Source organism: Rattus norvegicus, chromosome 11, assembly GCF_036323735.1.
Source record: "Rattus norvegicus strain BN/NHsdMcwi chromosome 11, GRCr8, whole genome shotgun sequence".
Taxonomy (NCBI): Eukaryota; Metazoa; Chordata; class Mammalia; order Rodentia; family Muridae; genus Rattus; species Rattus norvegicus.
The window spans coordinates 46,365,688-46,381,673 of NC_086029.1; the positions used below are offsets into that span (position 1 = coordinate 46,365,688).

The window sequence follows — 15,986 nt, forward strand, 5'->3', positions numbered from 1 at the left end:
CTATATCCCAAAATGCCACCTCATGACACTCTTAGATCCTGGGTTGGTGGAAGCTAGTGTTCAACAGATTCGGTAGCTTCTAAGAGGTTCTTATTCATTGTCACGAGGTGTTAGTTAACAAGGAATAACTGTTCTAGAAGCTAAACATTGTCCATTACAAAGTCATTAACCTCTGATCCTACAGATTTCCAGTCTCTCCACAGTAGCCTGTCCTTCGGTCTCCTCAGGCATATACCTCCTTCCAGGATTCTGGTTCACGGCCAGACACAGCTGCTTTTCAGGAATTCTCATTCACAGATTCCCTCTTGGCCAAGGGTCACATTCCATGCAGGCAGAGGCCACAGTGACGATGTTAAAAGTCTCATAGCTAGGACTCGTTCCTAGGATCTGATACTGAGGGGGACTGGGTAGTGGGCAGGACAGCAGTCTGCAGGAGAGGAATACTGATAAAGCCACATCTGACATGTTATATTTACACTCTATATCTAACATTACATTTATATGGGGCATAGGTTACTAAAGTTAAATAACCAAGAATATAGATGTCTAAAATGAGCAAAGTTTATGGGACCCACCGCATATCCCTGTTTTCTTTTTAGTTGATGAATTTTACTCACTTTTTTAAAAGGTTAGAAATGGAACTGTCAACTCAGTTACTCTAATGTTGGCTCTTTTACTGCTGAAGCATTGATTAATTGATTTTTTTTAAATTCCAGCGAATTGAACTATAGAACCTTTTAGACAGTAATTAAAGCGAGAAACGTCAGTATTTGAAGTATAAAATGTCAAGAATGCAAGGATCCATTCATGTCTTTTGTGCAATTTCCATAGTAAGAATTAACCAAAATCTTTGGGTGTCTCTAGACAGAGTAAATATTTTATTCACTGTTCTCTTGAGTAACAGAATTTATAGAACGAATGAACAGGTGTGTGTGTGTGTGTGTGTGTGTGTGTGTGTGTGTGTGTTCCCATGGCTATCTACGTATGAAAATTCCAAGAATCCAGAAGCTGATCTTGAGTAAATGCCGGAATCCCAAGGAAGGAGGCTAAACATACCGGTAAGTTAGTGCACTTCCTAGTGAACCTGGAGGAAGCCAGCAACAGAGGAAGCCTCCCTCTTCCATGTCTCTCTGGAAGCCTCCAGCAGCAGAAGGCTTGGCTCAGGTTGGAGGTGTGTCTTCCCATCACAAGGACCTGGACTAGAAGTGGATCTTCCCACGTCAGAGAGTTCAAGTAAAACTCTCACGGGTGTGCCTAGCCATTGGGGGTTTGGTCGATTCCAGATGTAGTCAAGTTGACCACCAACAGTAGCTGTCCCATAGAGTTAAAGTTGAATATAAAAACTTTGTTTTACCCAAATTATACTGGATAGTGAGATATACGAACATGTCTGTAAAGACAATGTAAAACACTTGAATCTTTCCAACATCTGTTTGAAGCAAATAGTCAAAAGAAAAGGGCATGGGCTGCGAAAGTGCATTCTGTACTCATTTGTCCCTTCATTAAAACCAACAGAGTATTTTTTTAATCATTTAGACTGCAGAGTCTCCCCCAGGATCTCTGCCCTGGAAGCAGAGACTTCTATCAGGGATGAGACCCAACCCTCAGCTAAGACACATCACACTGAGGAGCGGCCTGGGGAGATAGGCTTAGGACTGTAGTTAGGAGCTTAGAGTCTGAACAGCCCGTGATGACCCTCAGCATAGCAAAAATGTAACTTCTGTTGTACTAACTGCACTAACTACCTTCATGCACTTTAAAAACAGGCTGGCTGTGAATTCTAGGTGTCCTCCTGCCTCTGCCTCATGAGTGCTGGGCTTAAAGGAGTTTTCAGTTATCATCCGGTGTTCCTAAAACTCCTTGGCTAGAGACTTGGCAGGGTCATAAGACAAGCAACATAAAAACGTAGAATCAAGCATTTGAGGAGGGAAGTCAGGAGACAAAACCAAATGAGAGTAGATTAAAACATTATAAAGACGAGGAAAACCAAAACGAACAAAACCAAACCCAAATGTCTTCAAAGTTTCAAAGCACAATGCACTGAAAACAGCTACCAGCCAGATTCCTCCTCAATGCCTTTAGAGATCCAAAAGCAAGCCAGCAAACAAAACAAACGCCTAGACCAAAGCTCTTTCAAAGCCAACATTCAAACCAGATACTAAATCCAAATGCTTCAAAAACAGACAGAAATGGTGTCTACTGAAGTAGGATCCTTCTTAGCAAGCTCATAATAAACCCAATGTGCTATATCGGAACCAAAGACGATGGGGAGCCCCAGACAGAAGAAACAACACCCAATGGCCCGGACTCAGTGCCTCCAAGCAGGCATCTGGCAGCCAGACTTGATTCCTCCATTCAAAACGGATCTTTCTTGGAGCCCCAGGTTGTGGTGCCATGATGGTCTACGTAAAAGACGCAGCTCTCATCTTCAAGAGAATAAGATAATTTATTCTGAAGCCATTCTGAGTGGCTGTGGTGCAAGAATACAGAATCAGGTTACCTCGATCCTGTGTTCCAACTCAGAAGCACTTCCAGGAAAGTGTTCTAGTCTTCCAGATCTAAGAACACCGTAAAGGAAGGCAACTTTACATCCACTGATGGGCACGGCAGAGGCAGGTACAAGATGGAGCTGTTCTGTAGGCCCAAGATGCTGCCTCATGATAATCTCAGATCAAGGGTTGATGGAAGCTAGTCGTCCGCTGAGTTAGATGCTTCTGAAAAGTTTTTATTCATTACTTCAGAGTTTGGCAAGGGGGAGCTGTTCCAGAAGTTAAACCAAGTTCAACATAAAGTCCTTAACCTCTGACCTTAGAGAATTCCAGTCTGTCCATAGCAGCCTGTCCTTCAGTCCCTTCAGGCACAGACCTCCTACAGGAGTCTGCTTCACAGCCAGACACAGCTGCTTGTCACGAACTTTGTTCACAATGAAAAGCTACACAAGGATTGAAAAGTGAGTGAGCTCACACAGGAAGCAAACACACAGTGTGTGTGTGTGTGACGGTTTTTCTTTTGTGTAATGTGTATGTGCTGTCATGTGCATGTACAGTGTGTATGTGTTTTGATGCTCATATACATGATATGTATGTGTGCTTTCATGCACACATACATGACAGCCTCAGGGGTCACCCCTCCGGTGCTGGACCCTGCTCTGATCCATTTCGGCTTCTCATTCTGTTTCAAAGATAGGTTAGTTGCTGGACTAGCTGGCCAACCAGATCCAGGGATCTGCGGTCTCTGCCTCCTTAGTGTGGTGGTTAAAGCCTATGCCATGGGTCCTGAGCTCTGACTCACGCTCCTAAGGCAAGCATTCGCTGGCTGACCTAACCCACTCCTCAGCCTGCAGGACGCCTTCTAGATTACTTTTATTCTTTCACTTTTAAACCTATTGAAATCTTTGCAACCATGGGAGAGGCTAGGGGGCAGCTACTAATTTTATATTTACCTTTTATCTGTTGAAAGCTTTCCAACCAGGGCAAAAGGCTTGGATCCTGCTCAGCTCTGAAGTGTCTGCCAGCATGCCTGAGACCCTGGGCTTGGGTTTCTAGAACAAAGAGGGGCAGGAAGAAATTCTCAGCTTTACCAACGTAATGCATGAGCTGAAACTGAATGAGTAAGCCTCACTGTGCGTCTTTCACACTATCAAGTCAGCGTGGTAAGATACACGTCGACATGTGGGTGTGCAAACCTCACCGGCTGTGTGGACATGCATAGTCTATGCTGTCATCCCACACAATGAAGAAAAGTGCAAGCTCACTTTCTTGCTCAAGGGAGCTTGCAATATCTGGAACCATCCATGACCCTTCCTCTCTCAGGAACCCTGAATATTACCCAAGGCCTCTGATATGATCTCCCTGTGGACCAGTGATTTCTGGGCTGGAGGAGGGATGATCACCCCTGAACAGAAAGCCAGGCCTTTCATAGTTCATTGCACAAGGCTTCTCTCCCAACAGGGATGTTCATTTCCTCTTAGTTATTTTGGTTTTTGTAAACAGACACCAGAACATCAAGATCAAACTCATGGCCATAGAGTTCCAAGTGATAGTCTGAAAATGTATACTCCGATCCAGAGATATTTTTCCTTCACACCTTAATAACAGCTAGCATTGCAAAGGTTTTAAAGAATGGATTCCAAGTGGATATCCTTGACTAACCATCTCATCTTGGAGTTTAATTATTCAATATTCCTAAAGGTCTGTTTCTTAGGCCGGAGGGTAAGGTACATAATGCTAAAATAAGAGTTTTGGAAAAGCGTAAAATTATGACTCATGCATAGAGGATTGAGCTTCTATTAAACACATGTACGATTATTTGTATGATAAGGGGTTCCAGACAGATGTGGAATAAAAGCACTATTAAAGAATAAACAGGGACAAAAACCAGTGTGTCCACGGTGTAGAGAATGTAGCTTAAATCCCTCATAAATAGGACAGCATTTACATGTCTGTCAGGCCCTACAACCCAAAAGCAGTTGCAAACAGAATGAATAGGGTCAAGGTGCAGTGCTATGATCTTCCTGGGAAACAGTCACCACCCTTGAATGAGCCTGATAAGGATCCACCATGCCCAATACAGACCAGGAGGAAGGAAACTCACACGGGGTTGGGGAAAGGTGGACGGGGATGGGTGTGTGGAGAATTACAGTCCCAGTTGGCCTGCTCGCCATTGCTAACTACTTCACAAAGTCACTTCCTCAGATTCCCTAAAGTAATTCCTCTAACTGAGGACTTCAACTTCCTTCTGAACTTCGTAGGCCTATGCATGCTACAACGGAATACAAGCAGGCATGCACACAGCACACCCACACACATGCGGACACACACATATACATGTGGGCATGCAGGGGACACATATATGACCAAATGTGTGCATGTACACAAACACACACACCACACACACCACACTGCACACACACACACACACACACACACACACACACACACACACCTCTTGAAATAAATCCTTAATAAGCAGGGAAAATGAAGTATTTTTTTAACTACATCATTTCACAGTAAATCCAGGGATGGCACTGGAGAAGTAATTACAAACTTACACAAACTGATACCTCTTAGGAGGAAGAGAGAACCATCTCAAATCAAGCACCAGTGATCTCCCAGCAATAGTAACAACAGAGGAGAAGGGAAGAGAAAGGACATTGCCATGTTTGGAAAAGAACCCAACACAACTACAGAAGAACACAGAGAGAACACCTATGAAACCAAGAGCCTATTCCTTCAGAAAACATAGATGACCTGCAGCCAGTTTGTCAGGGAAATACAGCAAAGGCAGACATTCTCAATACCAACACTATAGAGACCGAAACTCTACAAGTCATGGAGGAACGAGGAAGGCATTGTGTGAGCAACTTCACCTCACAGGACAAGCAATTAAGGGAGAAACCCAAAACTTTGAACAACACTCAAGAAAACTAGAAGCATAAGGACTCTCCTCTAAAATGAACTGCTTCTTGCACTGAACCAAGGTGAGCAGAGAGTCACAGCTATTTAAAGAATAAGTGGGCGTGTGGTACCAGCCCCAAGCCATAAATGTACAGCACCATCTGTACTCCTAGGAGGCAGACTGTTCCAGCCGGAGGCCCAGATGCCTGCACACAGATGTAACATGTAGACCAGGACATGGGTACTGAACATGCAAAATTTCAACAAATGACTGTCTAAATGACCCCTGCCTGAGGTAAGCATCAGTTGACATGTCAACACAGATGTGGAAATTTCACAAGGTCCAACATCTGGATAAAGAGCTACAGGCATTCAATGGACAGAAACAGGCTTGTCTGCCTCAGGGACAAGGCCATGATGGGATACCCAACCCAAAGTCATCAGCCCTAAACATATGTGCACGTGCACAACACCAGTGAAAGGTCAGTAGTCTGTGAATGTATGTTACTTGTGTGGTGTGTGTGTGTGTGTGTGTGTGTGTGTGTGTGTGTGTGTGTGTGTGTGTGTGTTTAAAATGATAATTATAGAAGGAGAGATGATAAACCTGAGAAAGAATGGGGCAGCAGGAGGAATAGGGAGCAGTTGGGGCAGAAATGGTATAAACACGGTACTCATATGTGAAATTCTCATAATAATAAATATTAAAATGAAGACAGCCACACACAGATGCCCGCCTTCCTCACCTCACCATTGACTTGATTTTACAGGATGACACAAGCAGAGGCAGGTGGACAAACTCCTTTGGAAAAGCCTGCATCACAGTGACACTGAAGTTGTCCTTGGGACACACCCTTGGCTTAATCCTCAGAATGGGTGGAGGAGTCTAATTGCACCCAGACTCCTGGAAACATCTTTGGGAGGTCCCATCCAGTAGGGATTGGATTAGTGGACACACGATCCATGGGAGAACCCCATACATAACTTATCAACTGAACTTGGGCAAACACGATTACCCACCACAGTCCAGAAAACTCTTTCACACAGGTGAAACTTGGTAAACACACTTTCCCCGCAGAAGAATGCTGAGAATCACGCCAAGAAATGTGTCCTGTCCACGGACTGTAGTTTGACTTCGATGAAGACTATTTGATTCTGCAGATCCCAGTGTTGAGGTCGCTCCCCACTCCCAATGCTTTTGGGTGATGTGAGCCATTAGCTACCCAAGGGGAACATATCTGGAACTCTCCTCAGAAGGCTGAGAGGACCTGCCCAGTCCGATGACAGCGCTAAGGGTGGCCAGCAGAGGGCGCAGGGACAGGAAGAAAAACTTCCAGGGGCAGCAGACATTTCACCAATAGGAATCCTAGGGCGCTGCATCTGGCCCTTCCCTCCTCTGTGCAGAAGTTGCCTCAATATCTTCTGGATTTGTTATGCCTAAGTCTCTTTTTTTCCCCATTTATTTGCACTTGATTTTGATCTTAGCAGTACTTTTTTAACTTTAGTGTATTTTTTAAATGTTTTATTTGTCATTTCTCTTCAGTGTTGGTGAATGTTCTTCAGATGGACTTTTCCAGTTTCTTTCTTTTAAGAAAATGTTTAATTACACGTGCTTTATTTTGTTTGCATGTGTGTGCACGTGCACGTGGGTCCCATGTTGAAATCTGAGGTCTACCTGCGAGAGTTTGTTTTTCTCCTTCCACCATGTGGGTCCCAGGAATCGAACTCAGCTCTTCAGACTTGGCAGCAAGCTCTTGCACCTGCTGAGCCTTCTCGTCGGCCCTCTTCTCTCTTTCACTTCCTGTGTTTCCTCCTCTCCCAGTCTTCTCCGTTCATTAGTATTGTGGATTTTACTAATTGGTTTAGAAACAAGACCACCCTCGTGTTTCTACTTCTTGTTTTCTGTACGTTTGTCCTTGAGCTGTTTTGCTCCTGGACACCCTTCCCTGGTTTCTTTTCCTTATACTCTTTCTAACCTCTAGCTCTTTCTCCATGGTACTCCTGTCCCTCCTTGTTTTCCCTTCTTTGTTTTTTCTCTTTTCTCTCCCTTCTCCCTCCTCCATGCCTCTTTTTCCTTTATTATCTTCACACTCACCCTAAATAGTTCTGAGTTCCTTTCTGCTTATGTGTATGTGGAAATACCACATTTGTGTGAGGGAGAGGGCAGACCAGAAGCGAGCACTGAGTTCTCTGGGTCTGGAGCTTCAGGCGGTTGTGTGCCTTCCAAAATGAGTGCTGGGAACCGAGCCCAGGTCCTCTGGACCACCAGGAAGTGCTCGGTGCTGAGCTTCCCTGCCTGTTCCACTGACTTTTAACCTCATGGCATATTTCAGGGCTGGTTTTCCAGTCTCAGGTAACAGCCACTAGCGCCATGTTAGCAGGCAGAGTTCACGCCTTGCTGTGTATCTGGTATGCTCGGCTGAAGTGGACGTCCAGAAGCAGAAGAAAGACTGTAGAGACGGAAGACTAGGTGACAAGGTCAGCGGAGCTTTGTCCCCCAACACCAGTGAGGAATAGTGATTAAAATACCACACCCTAGACCTCTCTGGAATGCAAGCAAAACCTCAAACCTCTCTATTCAAAAAGGAGCTGGGGTGGACACTGAAATCATACAGAATCTGGTCAGTGAAATTACACCGTAAGATTTCCCAAATCTAGATACATTTCCAAACAGAAGAGTCATCGAGAACCCAGTAGACACCATCAGAGAAGAATCTCTCGCTGGACGATGCAGTACTGCAGAGTTCCAGCCATGGGTTCTTCTGACCCAGGTCGACTGCAGGGGCTCTTCGCTGTCTATAAACCTTCGGGGTTGAAATGGCTGCATGTGTGTCAGACCGTAGAGTTGCAACTGCTTAACGGTCTCAGTGCACAGCAGCCTTCTGCACCCGAACAGCGTGTTCGCTTCTCACTAGGCCCCGTGGAAGGCAGTGAAGAGAAGAGGTTGACTCTCACAGCCACCAGTGTGCCCTCCCTCACCACCCACAGACTTGTATGTGTTCCAGCGTTCAGAAACCTGAAGATCGGTGTGGGGCATCGCTTGGATGTCCAGGTTTCTGGTGTGCTTGTTCTCGCAGTGGGACATGGACGCAGTCTCCTCACTGACATGCATGATGCTCACCTCACCAAGGATTACACGGTTCAAGGCCTCCTGGGCAAAGCTACAGACAACTTCTGTGAAGATGGGCAGTTGATAGAGAAGACCACAGAGTGGCTGGACCAGATCCTGGGTATGATCCAAGGCTCGCACCAAAAAGCCCTAGTGATGTACTCCAACCTGAACCTGAAGTCCCAGGATGCCTACGAGAGGGCTGTGTAAGGCGTGATCCGGCCCATGAACGAGTCCCCAATGCTCATCGCTGGCAACCGATTCCTGCACTTTGCACCTCCCGACTTTTTTTGAGGGTGCAGTGTATGCATGACAGAGAGCAGCAGCTGAGGAGGCTGGTGCATGAAATCGGCCTGGAGCTGAAGACCACCCCTGTCCGGTGCACTCGGGATGGATTCTTCAGGCAGGACAATGCCCTTCTGAGAACCCAGTGGGACCTGCACAGCATCCAGGATGCTGTTCAGGCGGCAGCCCCATGGGTAGCCAGAGAACTGAGAAAGAACTTGAGCCTAACGTCGGGCCAACAACAGCAGCTCCCCAGTGCCAGGCAGCCTTGGACTTCAAGGGCCCAAGCTCCACTTTGAAAGTGGGAGCCATGCAGGGTGGTAAGGCCAGGCAGGCGCTTGGACGTAGGGGCAAACAGGCTTTCACAAGGCAGAACTGGTCACCCTGCAGGGAGTGAGATCAAGGTGGGCCCTGAGCTGTCATCTCAGCAAAACAAAAGTACAGGAGGGAGCCTTCTTCCTGTCACATACAAACTAACCGCAGAGGTGAGTGGGTAAGCTATCATCCCAGCTAGTTGGGAGGCCCAGGTTAGAATCTCGACAGTTCAAGGCCAGTCTAGGGTGACTTAGTGAAACCTTGACTTAAAAAGAAAAAAAGAATCCAGTCAGGCTTGATGTCTAAGCCCTCCAGAGAGAGAAAGAAACTAGGGAGTTTACGGCCAGCCTGGGCTACTTCCAGAGTTCAGCTTTTCACAGAGATGGGAAATGATACCTCGACTTTCCTTGTCCATCGTTGATTTATTTAGATTCACACGACTGATGATCTGAATCTGTTTTCACACAGGGAGAAAGTGTTTTCACTCTTTCAAGGTGGTGCCTCACGTCTGTGATCTCAGTACTACTCAGCTGAGGCAGGAGGACAGCTCAGAGTTTGAGGCCAGCCTGAACTAGTCTTCTGGAGTACTTTGTAGAGTGTGTCAGCATTTAATCCTGCCAGTCACGGTGTAAACCTGTAATTTGCCTGGGTGGTGGAAACAGGAGGATCAGGAGTTCAAGGTCATCTTGGGCTGCCTAAGGTTGAGGCTACACAAACCTTGTCTCTAAGACAATATAAAAAGCCCAGAATTATTTTTAAAAGGTTGTATTCTTAATGTGTGTGTTTGCACGTGTGTTGTACGTATGCACCCTGTGCATCATGGGGGCTAGAAAAGGATGTAAAAGCCCTATGGCTGGGCTTAAAAGGCAGTTGTGAGCCACCATGGAGATGCTGCGCATGGACACTGGTCCTCTGGAAGAGCAGCCTTAACCTCTGACCCATTTCTCCAGAGTTCAGTTGCCTGTGCTTTGATGCAGCAGCAGGGACCAGCACCCTGGCTGTGAGCAGTTACAGGCTGGTAAGAGTTTGTCTACAGTGTGAAAACTCACAGGAAAGCAGGATTTTGTTTTCTGCGTGGTGCTGGTGGAAGGAGTAGTTTTGAGAAGACACAACAGGTTTATAAAATACACAGTGTTTTCATTCTTTGAAAAAAAAGAAATGAAAAGAAAAGAATCTCTCCATGGCATACTACACAAGCACTAACTGTAGTTGAGACACTGCTGTGGAAGAAGCTTAAAAGGGTTCAAGGAGAAAGCAAAGTAATCTCCAGCAGGAGAGCATGGGAAAGAACAGACTTCCTGAGACACATAGCTGGAAGGATAAAGAACACATCATGTCCAGCACAGGAAGCTCCTGAAACTAATGAGGGGAAAGATAAAGATGAAGAGCAAACAATGATCCACCCCACAGACAAAAGTCTAGGAGCTGGGGAGCATCACTCAGCAACAGCCCTAATGTAACTGCGTCAGCTCATCTGTAAAGGATGCAGGCCGAATGATAGGTTAGAAAAATAAAACAGGCAAAACCCACAAGGCATAAGTATGCATTGACTCCAAGAAGCACACATCACCGGTAAAGACAGAGCAGGGAATCAAAGGATCCACCAGTAACTGGAGGCAGAGAACAGGGCGACATAGATATCTTTTCATCAAATAACCTAGACTTCAGCCCAAACGAGTCAGAGGAGATCAAGAGCATTACGTATTAATCAAGGAAGTTCTTCAAGATGAAATAATGATTGCACACGTATGTGTATGGAATGTTGAGTCTCTAAATCTAATGAAACAAAACTGGTGAGTACACAGGGACAGAGGGGTCCTGATACCATCACAGCAGATAAGGTTAATGTCCACCCTCACCTCTACCTAGGACATCTGAACTAAAAATCAACCAAGAGACCTCAGAGCACAGATCATGTGTGAGAATATGCCATCCAGAGACAGAAGCCCTACCCCTAGCAAGGAGGTGATGACCGGGGATAGCTGCTGAGGGAGAGGATTCGAGGATCTTTAGAGGTGTCGAGACACCTGTCCAGAGACAGACAGACAGGCAGACACACAAAGACACAGACACAGACACAGACACAGACACAGACACAGACACACACACACACACACACACACACACACACACACACACACGGGGTTGGGGGGGGGAGGCAAGGAATGACCTCAAGCACAGAAGACACAGCAAGGCCTGTCTAGACTCTTCTCCCAGCATCCTGTGGGCTAACAAGGCAGCACCAAAATTCCCAAGATGCCATGCCATGGAGAGTCTGGTGTGACAAGACAGGCTTAGATTCTGTGTCTCCTTCATTGCATACCCTAAGGGTGTGTCAGAACCAGGTGACAAATGAATTTTTCTCTTCTCTCCAAAGGAGTCCTACCCACTAACCTATCCTGCAAATACACTCCCTGTGCAAGCCCTACCAGAAAGGCTAGGAAGTGGCTGCTGGCCGTCTCCCGAGGGAGGATTCTTCAACCATCATCCAAACTCTTTTTTCCACACACTCTCTATAATATATCCGTCAGTAAGTATGTATTAAATACAAACTGTGTGTCAGGCCCTGTCCTGCACACTGGTATTGCAAAGAGGAATGAGACTCAGGTCTCCTCAGGGATGTCAGAACTCAGGGTAGGAAGGAGAGAGATCCCTATTGGAGCAAAGCCCAGCCCTGCCATCTCCTGGACAGCAGCGGGATAGAAGAGCCAGGCCAAGCCTCACCCCAGCCCAAGAGCACACAGCACTCTGTGCTCCCAAAAGCTGCTCAGGGCTTTCCCAAACTGGAGCGGAAAGGAGAGAAACAAAAGAACAAAGGAAAAGAAAGCATGCTAAGAGAAGTTGGGGAAGGGAAGGATGGAGAGAACTGACGGTTCTTACACAGAGATCTTTAACTCCGTGTATACACTTCTCTTCCCTGTTTTAGAAATAGCATCTGGCTCCATTACCCATGGGGCTTTAAAATCTCAAGGGTTCTCTGTAAGACATCAGTGAGATGGAGGGGCACTTGCTTGACCTCCTGGGATTGAGCAAAGCTCTTAGAAGTATCCAAAGGGACACCCCACACTAGCAAAGATCGTTTCCTGCCCAAGGATCAAGCAATAAAGTTGTGTTAGAATCCTAATGTGAAATTCAACATGAATTTCAATTCCTTGTCATTTTCTGTCAGCTCCTCCAACAATTCAGGTTCAAAAGCATTAGTTTTTTTAAAACACCATAAAGAATATGTACACAGGGGGCTGGAGAGATGGCTCAGAGTTTAAGGGCAGTGACTGCTCTTCCAGAGGTCCTGAGTTCAATTCCCAGCAACCACATGGTGGCTCACAGCCATCTGTAGTGGGATCTGGTGCCCTCTTCTGGCCTGCAGGCATGCATGCATGTAGAACGCGGTAAACAAATCTTTAAAAAAAAAAAAAAAAGAATATGTACACAGGTACAATTTGAAAATATGGGAATACAATGAAAAACTTATGGAAACGCTGAAGAAGACCGTGTTGAATGGGCAAGCTGAATGCATGATTACCGTCAGACAGCTGTGCACCCTCCCACTAGCCTTCTCCTGCAGTCTTCCTGGCTGCTGGCTTCAAAACTCCCTGGGAAAAAGCCTGAGATGTCAATCTTATGACCTTGCCATTTTCCTGGCTGGTTTTTAACCACCATCACCGGCCTACATACTCAGAGATAACAGACCATCTGACACCTTTCTTTTCATGGTAAACTTTGATAAAAACAGCCGGAGTTCTGGGAAGGTGAGCCACTTCCAAGATATACATCAATTTGACAAGAGACCACACAACCAGTCTCCCGCCGAGCCACGCCCATGGGGGAGGGGCTTGGACTGGGCGTGCATGCTGGTTCCATTCCAAATCCTGGCCCCCTGGAAAACCGGACTAGAAAAGCTGTCCCGCTGCCTCCCAGCTGCAGAGTTTACCCCAGGTTCTTTGGTCTCCGACGGCCTTTCTACGCACACGCAGCCATGTCTTCCGACAGACCCGTGGCACTGGTGACTGGTGCTAACAAAGGAATCGGATTCGCGATCGTACGTGATCTCTGTCGTAAATTCTTGGGGGACGTGGTCCTCACGGCGCGGGACGAGTCACGGGGCCACGAGGCGGTGAAGCAGCTGCAGACCGAGGGCCTGAGCCCACGCTTCCACCAGCTGGACATCGACAACCCGCAGAGCATCCGCGCGCTGCGTGACTTTCTGCTTCAGGAGTACGGAGGACTGAACGTGCTGGTCAACAATGCGGGCATCGCCTTCAAAGGTAAGCCACAGGGTGTGGTGACTTGCCCAAAGCCTGGGACCAGAGTGGACTGTGCCTCTCTGGGGAGCATTACTAGGATCAGAAGTACTATGATGTAGGACTCTGAAACAGATCCCCTTGGAGAAACGCTGCAGGGTAGCGGCTGCAGGCCTCCAGGAAAGCAGAGCCTTAATGGTCGCCATCATTTCCAGGTTCCCCTCAAGCGATTGTTGAGTAATTGGGCTTAGCAATACTTAAGTGGAATTATATCTAGTAAATAAACAAGAGATTGAGGGGAGAGACAGGGGGAAAAGTGTTACATTACGATCCTGATACACAACCTTCACTCAGCCTCCCCCAGTGGTGGTGTGTTTCAAAAACAATAGAACATTGTCAGATACTCAATGGGGCAGTGCTGCAACTAAACACAGAAGTACTTGGAAGTGGATTTCTAATGCTCTGGAACTGTCCGCCCAGCTAACTCTGTTCTCTTTCCTCCTGAAAGTTGTTGACCCCACCCCCTTCCACATTCAAGCAGAGGTGACAATGAAAACCAACTTTTTTGGTACCCAAGATGTCTGCAAGGAGCTACTCCCTATAATAAAACCCCAAGGTGAGTCTGGCCCAGCTCCTCTCCCTCTCTGCACCTGCCTCTCTGCCACTTGGAGGTGTGGCTCTGCTCCTTGGGGTCTGATCTTTTGTAGCCATTGTCGCTATCTTTGCATACCCAGCTCTTCTTTAACCTTTCAGTATGATTCCAAGGTCCCTTGGTTCCACCTCCTCACCCCTGAGGGGGTTTTAGGATTCCAATTATCTCAATACACTTCACATACATACTGACATCACACTGCTCACAATAGCCTGTCCCCACAAGTCCCCAGGTTGGACCCAAGTGCCTCCCTCAGCTCAGTCTCACAGCAGGTCTCAGCTGTCAAGCTGCACTCCTGCAAACCCTGAGGGGGCCTCCTTTCTGCAGCAGCCTTTTTTCCTGGGCTTCTACACCTCTTACAGAACCCTTCCCCTCCTAAAAATCTTTTAGGAAGTAGATCAGGTCTTTAGCTTGGTTCACAGGACTCTGTAATCTGACCTTCCTTCCTCTGGGCTCATGTTAGCGCCCCATCAACAAGCTTCACCTTTCTGCAAAACAAGCTATCACATGACTTTCGTCGTAAAGTGCTGTAACACCCCCAAATCTCTGGATAGCATATGAACCACTGCTCATTAAATACACACCAGTAAAGACAAGTGAGCTGCTTTGGAAATGTGAGTCTCTGGTACAGAGTTGACTAAGTGTAGCTCTCTCAAGACTCCTCTCTCCAGAATGCCCTCTGGACCAGACCTCATGGTCATCTGGCTTCGCTACCCACCCAAACCTTGACGGCGAGACAGCAGATTCTGTGCTATTTGAGTCCTTTTCTGTGCATCCCTGTCTCAACTGAAATCTTGGGGATCTAATGTCTCACCGTTTGTAAAGTGTTGCTCCCGTGTCCGCATCTCTACATGATGATGTGTTTTCAGGCAGAGTGGTGAATGTATCAAGCGGCATGAGTCTCAGGGCCCTGAAAAGCTGCAGCCCGGAGCTGCAGCAGAAGTTTCGAAGTGAGACCATCACTGAGGAAGAGCTGGTGGGGCTCATGAACAAGTTTATAGAGGATGCAAAGAAAGGAGTCCATGCGAAAGAAGGCTGGCCCAATAGTGCATATGGGGTCACCAAGATAGGGGTGACAGTCCTGTCCAGAATCTATGCCAGGAAACTCAATGAGGAGAGGAGAGAGGACAAGATCCTCCTGAATGCCTGCTGCCCTGGGTGGGTCAGAACCGACATGACAGGACCAGAAGCCACCAAAAGCCCAGAAGAAGGAGCAGAGACCCCCGTGTACTTGGCCCTTTTGCCTTCAGGTGCAGAGGGGCCTCACGGGCAGTTTGTTCAAGATAAAAAAGTTGAACCATGGTGAATCCAACTCTCACCCCCACCCCCCACTCCTTCTATCCTGACTTGGTGAAAGCCAAGGGACATTTATAATATACCATCACTTCTGGAAAAATAAACATAACTAAGTCTTTAAGCACACAACAGGTGTTTGCAAATGTTTTTTAAGTTGTCCTTTAATGTGTGCATATGAGTGTCTTTAGAGTATGTGTCTGGAAGGGTACCACACCCATAGAGTGCTCTTAGGCGCCAAGAGAGGCAGAGATTTCCAGGAACTGAAGTTAAAGATGGTCGTAAGCCTGGCGATGGGTGTTGGAAACGGAGCCCCGTCCTCTACAAGAGCAGCCAGTGCTCTTCCCTGCTGACCCATGCCTTCTGTCCTCATTTCTACAGATACCTTCCAGGCAAAACTGGGTTTACCCAGGCATTTAATTAGAGTAAAACTCAGGCCAGGGGAATGTACAGTGTGACTCCAGTCAGTTATCATCAAAGGAGCCAAGTCAGATTGACCTTGCAGTCTGTGCCAACAGCTCAGGGGTGTCCTTGATAGACACTGTGGGGAAAGCCTGAGTCATGACATTGGGAACACAAAACAAAGCTCTCAAAAGGGTAAGGGATCCTTTGTCCTGGGGGCATACAAGGGACCTCGGCCTGGGAAACATATTTAGGTGACCCCATTCCATGTTCCGACTTGGAAGCACTTTGATGAA

General features: G+C 46.9%; 1 protein-coding gene and 1 pseudogene across 1 annotated transcript; both read left to right on the forward strand.

The window, feature by feature from the left end:
* On the forward strand, positions 8,115-9,369 carry Trub2-ps3 (TruB pseudouridine synthase family member 2, pseudogene 3; annotated as a pseudogene).
* Positions 12,787-15,417, forward strand: Cbr1l2 (carbonyl reductase 1 like 2). Its single transcript, XM_006248109.5, has 3 exons — positions 12,787-13,367; positions 13,852-13,959; positions 14,865-15,417. Exons 1-3 carry the CDS (start codon positions 12,923-12,925, stop codon positions 15,299-15,301), a joined length of 990 nt encoding a protein of 329 aa, XP_006248171.2. The 5' UTR covers positions 12,787-12,922; the 3' UTR covers positions 15,302-15,417.
* Positions 15,418-15,986: the final 569 nt, after the last annotated feature.

What these genes read in the sequence shown, in the direction of transcription:
- Cbr1l2 (XM_006248109.5), top strand. Translation starts at nt 12,923, where the DNA reads ATGGGGGAGGGGCTTGGACTGGGCGTGCATGCTGGTTCCATTCCAAAT. An exon ending in TGCGGGCATCGCCTTCAAAG is followed by an intron (nt 13,368 to 13,851) that starts GTAAGCCACAGG and finishes TCCTCCTGAAAG; the next exon opens with TTGTTGACCCCACCCCCTTC. An exon ending in CCCTATAATAAAACCCCAAG is followed by an intron (nt 13,960 to 14,864) that starts GTGAGTCTGGCC and finishes ATGTGTTTTCAG; the next exon opens with GCAGAGTGGTGAATGTATCA.